The 15,134-nt window shown below is 37.5% G+C and overlaps 1 protein-coding gene across 1 annotated transcript in view; it reads right to left on the bottom strand.

Moving 5' to 3' along the window:
* Positions 1-15,134, bottom strand: part of ATP6V1C1 (ATPase H+ transporting V1 subunit C1) — a 58,569-nt gene that overhangs the window by 14,656 nt on the left and 28,779 nt on the right. Inside the window, exons 5-10 of the mRNA XM_043976975.1 lie at positions 14,966-15,060; positions 11,588-11,679; positions 9,440-9,538; positions 7,602-7,670; positions 4,179-4,271; positions 4,001-4,094 (exon numbers count right to left, since the gene is read on the bottom strand). Of these exons, the coding sequence (XP_043832910.1) occupies positions 4,001-4,094; positions 4,179-4,271; positions 7,602-7,670; positions 9,440-9,538; positions 11,588-11,679; positions 14,966-15,060 (542 nt within the window). The remainder of the gene's footprint in view (positions 1-4,000; positions 4,095-4,178; positions 4,272-7,601; positions 7,671-9,439; positions 9,539-11,587; positions 11,680-14,965; positions 15,061-15,134) is intronic.

Consider the following 15,134-nt stretch of genomic DNA (forward strand, 5'->3'; position numbering starts at 1 on the left):
TATCACTGATTTTCCTCTCATCACCTCTTCTTCCCAAATCCTTTGTAATAAAATAAGCATAATCAAGCAAAAGAAATTCATATCTTTGTCATGCTCCAAAACATACATATCATTCTACCTCCAAGTGCATCATCTCTCTGTCAGGGGCTGGTCATTCATAGATCAGAGTTCTTAGATTTCAAAGTTGTGTTTCTTTACAAACTGTGCAGGGTGTGCCAAAGTCCTTGCTTAAAGCTGCACTAAGACTTTTAGAATATACTGTATAAACTGTTCTAGTTCTGCTCACTTTACTCTGCATCAATCCAAGTGAGTCTTTCCAGGTTTGTCTGAAACTATCCTTTAAAAACAACAACAACAAGTAGGCCTCCCCATGTCATTCAGGCTGCAAGTAGACAGAGGTGGACCCAATACTCTGGTATTGGCAAGTGAGCTTTGACCCATTCCATTTCCAACCTAGGCCAGTTAGCTCCTCCTAAGGAAACTTGGTGCTCTGACCCCCCACATTCCCCCACTCCTTGGGGCTCACCAAACCATGGCCAAACTTAGTGCAGACACCAGAATGGCTAAGCCCACTGATCTGCTAGCCTCAGCCTCCCCAGTAGCTAAGATTACAGGTGTGTGCCACCATGCCTGGCTGAAACTATCCTTTTCACCATTTATCATGCAATAATGTTGCCAAGCAGTTTCTTAACCCAGGAAACTCTAGTGCCCTTTCATAATGCATGAGAGCATCTCTGTCCACTTTGGCCAGGCCTAAGTACTGAGTCTCAATGTCTGCTGGGAGCTCCGGTGCCTGGAAATGGCAAGTAAATGTCAAACGAAGAGACCTCTGGGGGAAGGGAAGATTTCCTTCAAATCCTTCAATAAAGTGAGCATCGATAAACACATCCCCAGGACAATGTCAGCAGACCTGGAACCAACTGCCATTAATGAAGTTCATACTGAAACCTATCACTACCTTTTCCACCCTGAGCAAGGAAAATGCTGCCAACAACTATACCCAGGGGCACTGCTTTATCAGAAAGGGAATCACCAATCTGGTCCTGAACAGAATTTGGAAGCTCACTGACCAGGGCAAAGGCTGTCAACACTTCTTTATTTTCCACCATTTAGGGAGTAGGACTGGTTCTAGTTTCAATCTCTCTGCTGAAAGAACAAGTTAAAGCTGGAGTTCTCCATTTACCTACCTCCTCAAGTTTCCACAACTGTAATAAAGCCCTACAACTCCATTCTTGCCTCTCATAACTCCCCAGAGCATGCTGTGCCTTCATGATCCACAAAAAAGCCATCTATGATATCACTTAAGTCAAGATATTTCATGAATGCCCAACCTACACTAATCTAAAGTGCCTTACTAGTCAAACCATATCCACTCCTGACTGCCTCCCTGATTTGAGAGTGCCCAGCCTATCGATCTGACATAATTCCAAAAGGGCCTAGGACCCTATCCCTGAATCCACTTCCCTCTGACCATTTATGTCCAGCCATCTCTGCTAAGAAAGCCTACAACTTACAGACAACTGAGGCAGAAATCACTAATGCCTGCTTTCAGCTGATCAACCACAGTAAATAAAGGGACTGCTGCCTCTTGTCTCATGGCAGCGTGGGGGCAATAGATATGAATGACGTCACTGCCATCCATCAAGAAAAAGCCCAGCAGCGAATTTGTGGACTCATGTCCAATTGGCTTCAAGGATGATCTAAATTACCCAGTTGCCCACTGTGGTTCCTGGTGGTTATCTGGCCAAGTAACAGTGGCTTTTGTGTGAGTTGAGTAATACCACCAGCAACTGCTGAGGCCTAGGCTCACCTGGACAAGTTTTACTTGATATGTTTGCCAAGTATGCCTTTGTTCACTGGTATAAAGGGAAAGGAGGGAGGAAAAAGAGTTATGGGATATGTCGGAATGGGCCTTCCCTAGAAAATTCTGGAGCATTTAGAACAGAGGGGAAAGATGAAAATAAAGAACATTCATATGTATTGTCATCTCTTCCTACATTCTTTTACCGGGTGTCAGATTTCTGTCCTGTGAAAATGTCTCCTGTAACCTTTCAATGTGTACAACTACTATAGCCACGTGGAAAACCATTTACTGTCTTTGCTTCTATTTATGTACTGACTCCACTACACATTTTTTGGTTTTTTATGGGGCAATGAGGGTTAAGTGACTTGCCCAAGGTCACAAGCTAGTAAGTGTCAAGTGTCTGAGGCTGGATTTGAACTCGGGTCCTCCTGAATCCAGAGCCAGTGCTTTATCCACTGTATCACCTAGCTGCCCCCACTACACATTTTTGATACAAAAATCGCAACTGGGCCCTCACTGCAGCAAAGCATTCCTATTACACCTCTCTAGTCACCACAGCCACTTTTGCACATTTTCCCATGGCTTCCATTCCCACCACCTCTCAGCAGAGAACCTTGCTGTATATTTTACTGAAAAAATTTGGGAACATTTAACAAAAGCATTCTCTTATCCCTTACTCACCTCACATCACTAGGATGACTTCCACTACTCTCTCCTCCTTTACCCATCAGACACAAAGTAGCCATTCTCTTTGCAAAGGCAAGCATGTGTACATGCACCAATGATGTTATTCCACCTCAAAAAGAAAATCTTACTCTGCTAACTATTGGCCTAGATATCTACCCCCTTTCATGGATAAATACAGCAAGAAAACCAACTACACAATTGGCCCTCCACTTTCTTTCCTCTTACTCTCAACTCTCTACAGTCTGGCTCTGACCTCATCATTCAATTAAAACTGTCCTCTCTAAAGTGACTAATAATCTCTTAATTACCAACTTTATAGCCTTTTCCTGCTCCAGTGGCCTCTTCATCCTGGATATTCACTCCACCCTACAGCCTTCTCATACCAGAAGCATACTCCATTCTTGCTGCCTCTTCCTTGAATTGGTCAGCTCCCCCGAGAACCTTTGTTTCAAGGAGAGTGCTTGGAGCATCCACGGCTTCAGCCCTTTCACAACCCTAATCCTGACTGTCCTTCATTTATTATGTGGTGCCTTCTATTAGAACGTAAGCTGCTTGAGAACTTGAGCTTGCTAGCTCTCGCTCTCGCACTCTCTCTCTCTCTGCCTCTCTGCTTGTATTTGTATTCCCAGAACTTAGCACAGTGCCTGAAACACAATAAGTGCTTAACAAATCCTTACTGACTAACCTCTCTGCAGCCTCTGACACTGTCAATCACCCTTGTCTCCTCTTGGTTTTCATGACACTGCTCTCTCCTAAATCTCCTCCTACTTGTCGGAACGCTCTTTCTCAGTCGCCCATTGCTGGAGCCTGCAAGCACTATCCTTGGTTGTCTCCCAAAGCTCTATCATGGGTGCTTTCCCCCCTCCCAATACCATTTCACCTGGTGATCTCATCAGCGCCTCCCAAATTCAAACATCACCTCCATGCAGATGATGCTCACCCACTTATCCAGTTCTAACATGAACTCATTGTCTTTCTCACCATTCTTCTCTTCCTAACTTTCCTATTACTATAGTTGTTTTATCCACTGCATGATAGTGCACAGAACACACTATAAAAAAAAGAGGACAGTGACTTGTCCCCAGATCATTTGTAGCTGAACCCCACTAAACAGATGAAAATAGCTTTTTTTTAAAAATGTAGCACTATTATAAGGTTTGCAAAGTGATTCAGACACATTATCTCATTCGGTCCTCACAACTACCCCATGAGACAAGTCTTAATTTTTTAAATGAGGAAATTAATTCATTTAAGTTAACTGACTTGTCCACAGTGGCATACAAGGCATCAAAGGTGGGATTTAAACCTATCTTGCCTGACCTTCAAATTCAGGATTCTTTACTCTACACTGAATGTCTAAACAGACTTCATCTTGGTTAATCTTTTCAGTAAATCATACACTAAAAAAATGCACAAAGAACATATCTTAAGCAAAGAAAAAAAATTAAGTTTTGGTTTCTCTTTAGGTCAAAACATAACATGTTTTCCTCATGCTTGATCATCACATACAAACTGCTTTTTCTTGTCGGTGGAGAGCCTGGTCATCTCCTCTTTGTCTGCTTTCATTTCCTCTTCATTATACTGAAAATCACGTACAATGAACCTGAAGTTGGAAAAAGAAAAAAAATGTCTATGCTTTGCAGAGATACCATATCAGATTAAAAAGCACTGAAAGAAATATGCTTACTTGTTCTCTCTGGCTTTGTGTCTGAAGTCATCCACAGCCTTTCTAAACAAGGTAACATTGCACAGGTAACTATCTTGGTCCTCTGAAAGAACTCTAAGGGAGGAAAAAAATCAGCTAAGAGACTGAATCTCAGTTATGAGTCCAGTGTTACATCTTATTACAACAGACAGATCACATTTGCTTTTACTATGCTGCCCCTTCTGTTAACAAGGCTTAGAATTTGGAAATAGGAGTGAGAGGAACAGTGAAGATAATTCAGCCCAAACCACTTTACTTAGAAATCCTGCTGATGCCTAGAACCTCCCTAAATTCAAACCTTAAAAAGTTTATCTTCTCACATGCACTAACCAACAATCTAAATCATGTAGATTAACTGAATTTCAACTGAAATCCTATTCTGAAGCAGCTTTACATTATGAAGGTGACATCAAGTCATCCGCGATCTCGACTGGCCAGGGACAGGAAATCACAAACTCTGGGAGGTCTCACACCACAATGGGAAGGCTTCAGGTTTGGGCCTAGTGCTGCACTTTATGTCTATTTTCTAAAGAACAACCTGAGTAAGTTCAGAAAGGTTCGTCACCAGGTTGGGCAGAGACCTTTCAGTCATGGGAACTCTTGACAACTATTTTACTAGGATACAGTCAGGCTCCAATCTTCAAAATGGAAGAAATGCTTACTTTGCAAATCGCCTATTCTTGGATAAACAAACAGAAACTTCTAAGTGATAGGGAATAATACTTATACAGAAGTGAATAGGCTCCGGCAATACAGTGAAGTCATGAAATTTATTTCCAAAATCTTTTGAGAAACATAATCTAACAGTCCAAAGCTACCCCATTTCCTCATGCTGTATACCAACTCTTTAGAGATATGGATAGTTTCCCCATGAGTTATAGTCCTATCCTCTCTAGAAGGTTTCAGACCCCATGCTTCAAACTTTTCCATTTCTCCTGCTCTATTCAAATTAATCTGTCTTGTCATCTAATCCCTCCTTAGTTGTGAAGGTATTATCTTAATGTATTGGTTATCACATATATTCAAAGGACTTTAAGTGCCTAAATCCAAAGGAGTAACTGGTAGTAAATAAGGTACCATGGCAAAACCACAAAAAGCCTTTACACAGGTTAAAAAAATCAGAACAGGGGCAGCTAGGTGGCACAGTGGATAGAGCATCAGCCCTGGAGTCAGGAGGACCTGAGTTCAAATCCGACCTCAGACACTTAACACTTACTAACTGTGTGACCCTGGGCAAGTCACTTAACCCCAATTGCCTCACCCCCTCCAAAAAAAAATCAGAACAGCAACTGGTCTCCCCATCTGGTCAGTGTTCTTGACCAAGAAAGGAAAATGAACCTAATTCTTTTTTTTTTTTTTTGCGGGGCAATGGCAGTTAAGTGACTTGCCCAGGGTCACATAGCTAGTAAGTATCAAGTGTCTGAGGCTGGATTTGAACTCAGGTACTCCTGAATCCAAGGCCGATGCTTTATCCACTGCACCACCTAGCTGCCCCAATGAACCTAATTCTTCAGAAAAAAAATCAGCTGTTCTAAAAACCACCCTCTGGTAATTATATAAGTTAATTCCATTCTAGGGCTTAGAAATAAAAGCAATTCCATTGTTTTATTCTAAGAAAATATTAAACGGGAAAAGCAGATAAGGTAGATTGTATATCATCTAAGTTCTTCCATCCAAAAGGAGCCTCCAATTGGCTGAAGGAACCTATGGGAAGGACTAATTAAAGGAGTTGGGAAAGTAGGGTAATCTCTGGATGGCAGCTCTCTTGAGGACCAAAAGATTTAACCCTGAAACAACTCTTAGAAATCATCTAACCTACCTCTCATCCCTCATTTTACAGATAAGATTAGACTCAGACATGTTAAGTAACTGGGCCAAGGTCATAGGGATAAGAAAGCATAGATTTAAAGCTGGAAAAGACTATAGATGATGAAATGAAGCCCAGAAAAGGTAAACAACTTGCTTAAGGTCACACAAGTAGTGACAGAGAGCTGAGACTCAGACCCAGGTCCTCTAAAGACAAACCCAGGGTTCTTTCTAGTATTATTACTATTTTAAAGAGGAGACCTCTCTCCAAAAAGTAAAATTAAATAAAACTGAATTTTAATATAAGCATCTGAATTTTTTCATTTATAGAATCTGCACATTAATATCGCATAAATGGCTTCCAATTTTCAGTAATCTGGTGATTGTTAATGATCGTAAAGTTGTAGTCTCTGTTTAAACAGCTGTAGGTTAACTCACTAAAGGGCTGCCCTGTGAGTCTTCCATTACTGTTCATATCAACTCTTTATGTGCATGAGTCTGGGATTTGTTTTCCTCTTTATGTATGGTTTCAACCAAACTGCTTTTTAAAAAAAAAATAATAAACATTATTATTTAAAGTTTTGAGTTCCAAATTCTATCCCTCTTTCCCTCCCTCCCCTCCCCACTTCCTAAGGTGACAAGCAATCAGAAACAGGTTATACATGTGCAATTATGTAAAACATTACCATATTAGTCACAAATTCTTTAAGTCTAAATTTTTAGTGTTTTCTTTGACAAACACTGCCCAAGCTTTCATGTAAATGTGTGTATATCATAAATTTTCATCTGTTCTTCATTCATTTTCTATATTGTACTTTTAAAAATAAACTAAGTATAAGAAATATGGCTACATACTTCTTTAACAGAAAAAGAACCAAGTAACTGTAATATTTTAATTAAACTAATCAACAGTATAAAGCTAGTAACATGATCTGCAGAGACTTGGAGATAGCAATTATACTGCTGTATGGAATGATTTCACTAAGGACTGTTTTAACACTACACACATAGCCAAAGCCTCAATGTAACTCACATTCAATTTATAGGAAATATGAAAATTTTTCTTAAGTACTAACATGCAACAATACCCAGTAATTACCCCCACTTTCACCAAAGTGTTGTGTGTCAGTGCCTTAATATGGCATGGAGGCAACCTTCAGTTCTCCAAGATGAGGTCACAGAATTCAAGCTCTGGCAGGCCCTACTGTATAAGAAAGGCCTGGATAAAGAAAAAAAACTTATCTCTGTCATCCAAAGACCACCCTAGGGGCAGCTAGGTGGTGCAGTGGATAGAGCACTGGCCCTGGAGTCAGGAGGACCTGAGTTCAAATCCAGCCTCAGACACTTAACACTTATTAGCTGTGTGACCCTGGGCAAGTCATTTAACCCCAATTGCCTCACCAAAAAAAACAAAAACAAAACAAAAAACAAAGACCATCCTATCAAAGTCTAGAGAAGCTCATCACCAGTGATGGCCATCAAATGATTAGGTTTTTTTAGCCACAGAGACTTGGTCTACTATGATATAGAGGGGTTGGATTATGCAAACTATACTCAAAAGATCAAGAATCCTTAAAAAGCAATGTGGTGAGAACTTACTTGCTAGACCTCGGGACTACCATCTCAGCCAATGTTTCATACTGCTTAACCCAGTCATTATGGTTTAACCTGCAAAAAAGCATGGAAAAAGTGTTGGAAAAGAGTAAAAATTCTTACTTTGAAACAAATCTATAAAGTCATTAATTATGAACATCTAAAAAATTCTCAGAGATATTAGGGTTCCCTAATGTCTAAAATCTACTTTACTAATAAAGTCTTCAACTTTTCTAGCAAAAGTGAACTTCAAAAGCATTAAGAGAGCTTACTCATTTATTTCATGTTTCAAAAGCAGAATATCCATAGATCTAAGTTTATAAATGATGGAAAGTATGTATTTCCAACTACTTTAATAAGATTATTATATTTTTTTCCTGACTGTTTCATTTAAGGTAAAGTAACTACACTTTAATAACACCATTTCTTTTCAGTTGCCTTTTGAGGGACTGGGAATAAGACTATTTAAAGCCAAGAACATTAAGGTTACATAAATTAAGTGAAAAAAGACTGTAATACCATGGAATATTGTTCAATTTCTTCTGGAGGTCATGTTTTTGTTGTTTCATAGAAAAAGGAGACCAACTATTAACTATATTTCTCACCCTCGAGGGGCCTTTGAATCCTGTTTTCAATTAAGGAGTATAAAATGCTATCTAAAACCCACCAAAACAAATAACCTCTCCCACCCTTTGAACATGTATTATGGCAAAAAATGAGTGATTTAATAATGCAGTTAAAAAGGAGGATTAAGTTAAAAATGCCTTTGTCATACAACTTATAGTATTATTATATACTATACACCATTTGGAAGAAGCCGCTTGGCACAGTAGATAGACAGCTGGCTTCAGACTCAGAAAGACCTGGGTTCAAGTCCCATCTCCTACACATCCTGGTTTTGTGACCCTGGACAAGTCACTCGACCTCTCAGTTCTCCAGGCAACTCTCTAGGGCTCTAAGTTACAGAGAAGGCACTTACCTGCATTAGAGGCTACCTACACTGACTGAGGAAATCACAGATCTTGCCTTTTAACTCTACTATATACATAAGCAGATACTTTAGCTAGGACCAGTGCTGCTCTGATAAAAAATGCAAGCCTTTGATCCTCCAATTCTTAAAAAACAAAACTTAAATTTCTACAAATTGACACTGAATTCTGCAGCTACTCTCTCTGGGCAAAATAAAAGAGGGAGAAGGCACCAGCAAGCTCACTTGGCTACCATCACTGGGCATACCCTCTCTTCACCAGCAAGTATCAATCAGCTACACTGCTGAGAGAGGTTCCCTCTCACTAGATGGCAAACAGGAAGTTTACTGCTTAGCAGCTCCCTCTTTAGCTTGAACCCTGTGCAAGACCACAGGGTCAAATCCAGGAGCTAGTATGTCTCCGCTAAATCCCAATCTTACTCAGCTGTGCTTCAGAGAACCACCACAGGCCCATTTAGACTTCAACTAAACACCAGATTAACAGATATCTCAAGCTGAAAAGGGACTTTTTCTTAAGATCCATCTTTTAATTTTAAGAACCTAAACCATCTTAACCTCAAGATTTCTTAGAAAACAATAAAATTAATTTCCTTGAAAATGTGAAGAGGATTTAGAAATCTAAACAGATTCTTCAGTACTTCTAAAAATATACATTTAAAATTACGTATATGGACTATTTCAATTTATGACTGATTTTATTGTGGTGAGCAATATGAAAGAATCAAAGTCAAAAATTTTTATTTTAAGTTTTATGAACTCAGCAAGCCAACAGTTTCAAACTGAAATAAAGGGGGGGGGAATGGAATATTTTCCTTGCATTTTAAGAGTTAAAATCTTTGGGTTCATGAATACATACTTTGGAACTACCACCAATAATGTGATGAGATACTCTGAATCAAGAACAAAGTCATCTTTCTTTACGATTTCCGCTAGGCTTCTAGTTAACAAACTTCCCCTGTAAAAGAGAAAAGGGAGGAGGGAGGAAGAGTAAATTACCCATTAAATTTGGAAATATGTACATATAAAACTAACAAAACTAAGGAAATAAGATTGTTTCTATCAGTTATTGATACTGTGAATAACATTTTATGGAAGCCATGGTTACTATTTTAATGGAGTGAAAATATAGCCTGATAATTACTACAATTGTGACCAAAACTAATTTGTTATCTCAGCATTCCACTCCATTTTGTTTTTCATTATTTTACCCTTTACTCTTCATTTGTACAAGGCATTCTCTTGATAGGTGTCCAAATTAGACATCAGTAACTTTAAATTGTTTTTTTAATACTTTATTCCAGCAAATTTATGTAATAAACATCAAAACAAACATTTACAACATCCTCCCCAAAGCAAGGGTTCTTAAACTTTTTTTGGTCGTGGACCTTTTGGCAGTCTAGTAAAGCCTATGGACTTCTCAGAATAAGGTTTCTAAATGCATAAAATAAAATGCATAGGATTACAAAGGAAACCAATTGTAATTAAATATAGTTATATTGCAGTATATTTTTTGGGGGGTGGGACAATGAGGGTTAAGTGACTTGCCCAAGGTCATACAGCTAGTATGTGTCAAGTGTTTGAGGCCAGATTTGAACTCAGGTCCTCCTGAATCCAGGGCCAGCGCTTCATCCACTGTGCCAACCAGCTGAGCCAGCAGTATATTTTAAAAACAAGTTTACAAACCCAACGTTAGGAATCACTGTTCTAAAGTGTACCTACATACGCCATACTACTGCATCTTAGTCAATTAATCCAATAAACAATCACCTCCTGTTTCAAATAATTCTTGAATTCACATCTTTAAGTATTTCAGTCATGGCTTTTCACTAGTGAAGATTCCATGATCTTTCCCTACCAAAAATATTAACCATCTATCTTATCTGCTATACCTTTTCATATAACTCAGGGTCTACCAAATCCCTAAGATAACAATCACACAGTATACACAAATAAACGAAATTTACACAGATTTACTTCACTGCAAAAATCTTCATTCATAAAAGTAATAAATTGGTTTATTGGTTATGTGTTTTACATAAGAATTTTTCATTTTATTTTTTTGTTAATGTTTTTTAAAGACTGGGTCTTTCTATCTTGCCCAGCCTGGGAGTACATGGGCTACTAGAAACCTGATCTCTCTCACATCAGCATGGAGATTTGTTGTATTCCATTTCTTACCTGGACCAATTTTGTTCTTTCTTAGACAACCTGGTGAGCAGCTAGGTGGCAAAGTGGATAGAGCACTGGGTTTGAAATTAAGAAGAGTCATCTTCCTGAGTTCTAATCTGGCCTCAGAAATTCATTAATTGTTTGACCCTGGGCAAGTTACTAAACACTGTTGCCTCTGTTTCCTTATCTGTCAAATGAGCTGGAGAAGGAAATGGAAAACCACTCCAGTATCTTTGCCAAGAAAATCCCAAAAGGGGATCACAAAGAGTCAGACTTGACTGAAATGATTGAACAACAACAACAAAAAAGGCAACCCAGTGGCTCCCTTTTCCTGGTGATTCACAATGCCAGTGTTGACCTTAATGTAGAGACTGAATCAGCTTAACCCATAAAAGTTCAAAATGCCTGAACTGATTGTGATCAGCAGGTCATGCTGAACTACTGCATCCAGCAGTTTCTCACTTTAGAGTAAATTATACTACAAGTCATTTAACTGGCCAATACTCCTTACACATTTATTTATTAAAATTCAATAGAGACATTAAGTTTTTCAGCAACAATTTCACAATTTCTATAAAATCTTTTTCACCCCTGACTTTAAAGATATTATTTATTAAACAAGCACCATAAACCTTACCTTCATCTTTTAGCTTTTCTTTTAGCTTTTCTGATTCTATAAAAATTATCTTAAGTCTTTTACATTAGTCAAAATAACATCATTCTGCTAGAGGAAATAGGAAAAATGATCTTACTGGAGAGTGACGGTATAATTTCAATACTCTCTATAATACTCCATCAACTGTTTACATTCAAATAAAAGAATAGGTAGGCTTACGCATTCTTTCTTTCCAAATTCTGAAGACTGCCTTTCAGATTATTATATGCAGATGCTCGGGCTTTCAAGTCATTGTCAATTTGATTTACTCCCTTTAAAAATCAAATAGGAAAAAAAGTTGAAATTTTATCAGCAAATGTCTTATTTTTACACCTAAGTACAGTTACAGAATTTGGAGTCAGACACTTGGTTTTCTGTTAACCAGAAACACAGTGAAATTCTTATTCCAAAAATAAAACAGACATTTCATACAATATTTTAAAAGCATGTTATTAACTGAAAGTTACTAAAAGGCTAAATAATGTTTCCAAAATAAATCATTTAGAAAAATTCTGTCATAACCTACACTATTATTGCATCAAGTTATCTTAGAACACGGCCTCAATGAAATTGAGAAAGTATGGTTAAGTGCCATTTGCAAATGTCACAAAAATGATAAGTTTGTCCCAGACTGAATCCAAAATCGTGAGGGGAAAAGCAACATAAGCAGACAATTCATCTGACCACCAAGGTCTGACTCACTGATCACATGACATCATTTCACTATTACAATTTTAGCAAAAGGACTAATGTACTTTAGTCACTTAGCCAGATAGAAGGGGGAAAAAAATCATACAATGGGACTGCATTTTCAAAACTAGTCAGTAACAGGTACATTCTAAAACTACACATCTAAGTGATTCAGTTTTCTCATGTGTAAAATGAGGCAGGCAGCCTCAATGTTCTCTTAAACTCCATCATTCTATCCTAAGCAGACACAAGTCTGCCAACTGTGACAAGTTATTAACAATAAGTTAAGTCTGGGCTACCTTTCTCCTTTTCCTTTGATGTCAGTAATTGCCAGCCTCTAATATACCTAAACGTCCTGGCTGTTTAACACAGAAAAGAAAGTTCCTGCCACTGCTTCAAACCACCAAAGAGAGCATTTGCTTCTACTACCTTCAATGAAAGAGAATGGAGGATTCAATACTATCTGTCCAGCAGTTAACCAGATGTTGTTATGCACTATGGTCATAATTACAATTATTCTCCAGGGCAATTTTTCTACCTTAATTTACAGAAAGTCTTAATTACTCTACTTTGTAGCTATTACTGACAAATTTAGAATCCACTATGATAATGAGTATGAAATTTTCTGCAAATATTCCTTATCCTGGATGTTTTCACAAGCTAAAAAACAGGTCAAATTTAACAACTTCTTTATGTAATCATTAAGCAAAATACTTACACATTATATTAAAATGGTTTTAAATGACCTGAACTCTGAATCATTTATATGCTATGAAGCAGGTTTTTTTCAAGATGGATTTCATTGGGGCAGCTAGGTGGCATAGTGGATAAAGTATGGGCCCCGGATTCAGGAGGACCTGAGTTCAAATATGACCTCAGACACTTGGCACTTACTAGCCATGTGACCCTGGGCAAGTCACTTAACCCTCATTGCCCCGCCAAAAAAAAAAAAAGAAAGATGGATTTTCTCAAATTTTATAAAAGATCCATCACTTTTAATTTAATCTAAGTCAATATTCTTGAAGTAAAAACAAAAAACAATACAACCACTTGGCTAAATGTTAGGATGGCCCCAATGAGGATTTGAAAACAAACACAGCTTTCTCCTATCAATCTGTAAATTTTTTACCCACTATGTAGTACTAAGGTTCAACTGTTTACAATTACAAGTTTGCAAATGGATCTAATGCCTCAAGGGCATTGAGTAAGATAAACCAACTGATCCTAATCCCTAAAATTGATTCAAGTCTACCAAAATTTGATTCATGAAGCACTATGCCCTTTGTTATTATTTCTTGTTTTTTTATTCAATTATAGAAATTTTCCCATCATAAGTAAATACTATATTATGGTAACCACAGAGACAACTGCCCCATATAAAATTCCCCCCCCTTTTTGCCCCCCATTTTGTATTTGGCTTTCAAATTTATGCTATAGCTTTTTCTCTGGCATATTTACCTCCTGGATTATGTGTCTCTCAAGCTGATAATAAAATCTGTTTCATACCCTGGTTATATATCAACCAAGGGTCAGGGATGTTAAAAGGAACACAAAACAGAAGCATGACAAGAAGAAGCCAGCTTGGAAGGAACAAATTTGCCATGAATAGTTCACAAAGTGGATAATTTGCATAGAAATAACAGAGCTGACTATAGAGAACAGTATCTATCTTCATGTGTAAATAAAGTACCTCTTCAAACACAGTGTGGTCTAGTGTAAAGAAAATGGGTTTAAGAACCAAAACCTCTACTTTAGTCCTGGCCCTGCCTCCAATAACTTTATGACACTATGAGTCTGTTTCCTCCTCCATAAATTAAGAGGTTGGAACAGATGCTCTTTAAAAGCAAATAATCAAAACACCAAATTTAATAAATTCTACTTTTCAGGTATTTATTAAACTTTTTCATTTGAAATTTTACAAATTTTCCTTCACTAGTTTTTTTACAGCTCTCTGAATTAAATAATTCTTGTGATTTCTCTGACAATGAAATAGCTTTACTCCATCTTTCCTTTTCAACCAGCACTGGGAAAATGCTCATTATATACCAAACAAAATAGGAGCTACATGGCACAGTGTGCCAAACTTGGAGTTAGGAAGACCTGAGTCCGTTATCTGCCTCAGAAACTGTGTGTTTCCAGGCAACTCACTTAACCTCTCCCAGTCTCGACTTCCCCATGGGGGGATAATAATAGCACCTACTTCACAAGGTTGTTATGAGGATGGAATGAGATAACATGAAGCCCTTTACAAACCTTTAAGGCACTAAAGAAATGCTACCTACTATTATTAACATGTAAGGGACCTATTTTAGAGGAAACATCAAACTGTTCATTTGTACTGAAACACTAATGGGACTTGAGTTAAATTCTTCTTGATTCCTGATTTCATTTATATTTAATTGAACAGCATCCCAACAAGAGAATTTAACAGGAGCAAGGGCAATGAGTCAAGGTAATTTAGATCCTAACAAAAGTCAAACTGTTCAGGTCATTACAACTTGGCAAACAATGAATGGCTTCTCAATAACCTTACTCATTAAAATTTCTGGGGAAACCTTTGGGAAACCATTTATTCTCAAGACAATTTCAGTAATAGTTATTCATGTATTTTAAAGATTTTTCTCTTAGAATTTAACTGGGAATTTACAATAGAAGTAAAAATTACATTTATTGAGCCATGTTGCCTGAATACACTCAGGAAAAGTATATTTTTATGTACTTTCATGTGATGAAATAAGAACATAACTGGTCTTTAGTAATAATTTTATTTAGCATTTTTATCAGTACATAAGCAAATTAGTTTGGCAAAAAAGGCATCACAGTCATCTATGTAATAAACAAAATGTTTAAAGTCTACTCTAATCTTACCTTGGCAATTATTTCAGAAATATTTTTCAGGGACTGCTTGATTGGATACTTGGCCATATCCCATTGGAACCTTGTTATATATGTAACCAAGTCAACTGAAATGTAGGAATAAGTTAAATTTTGTTACCAAAGATTCATCAATGAGATTTTAAGAAGCTTAATATTCATT

Source organism: Dromiciops gliroides, chromosome 1 (genome assembly GCF_019393635.1).
Source record: "Dromiciops gliroides isolate mDroGli1 chromosome 1, mDroGli1.pri, whole genome shotgun sequence".
NCBI lineage: Eukaryota > Metazoa > Chordata > Mammalia > Microbiotheria > Microbiotheriidae > Dromiciops > Dromiciops gliroides.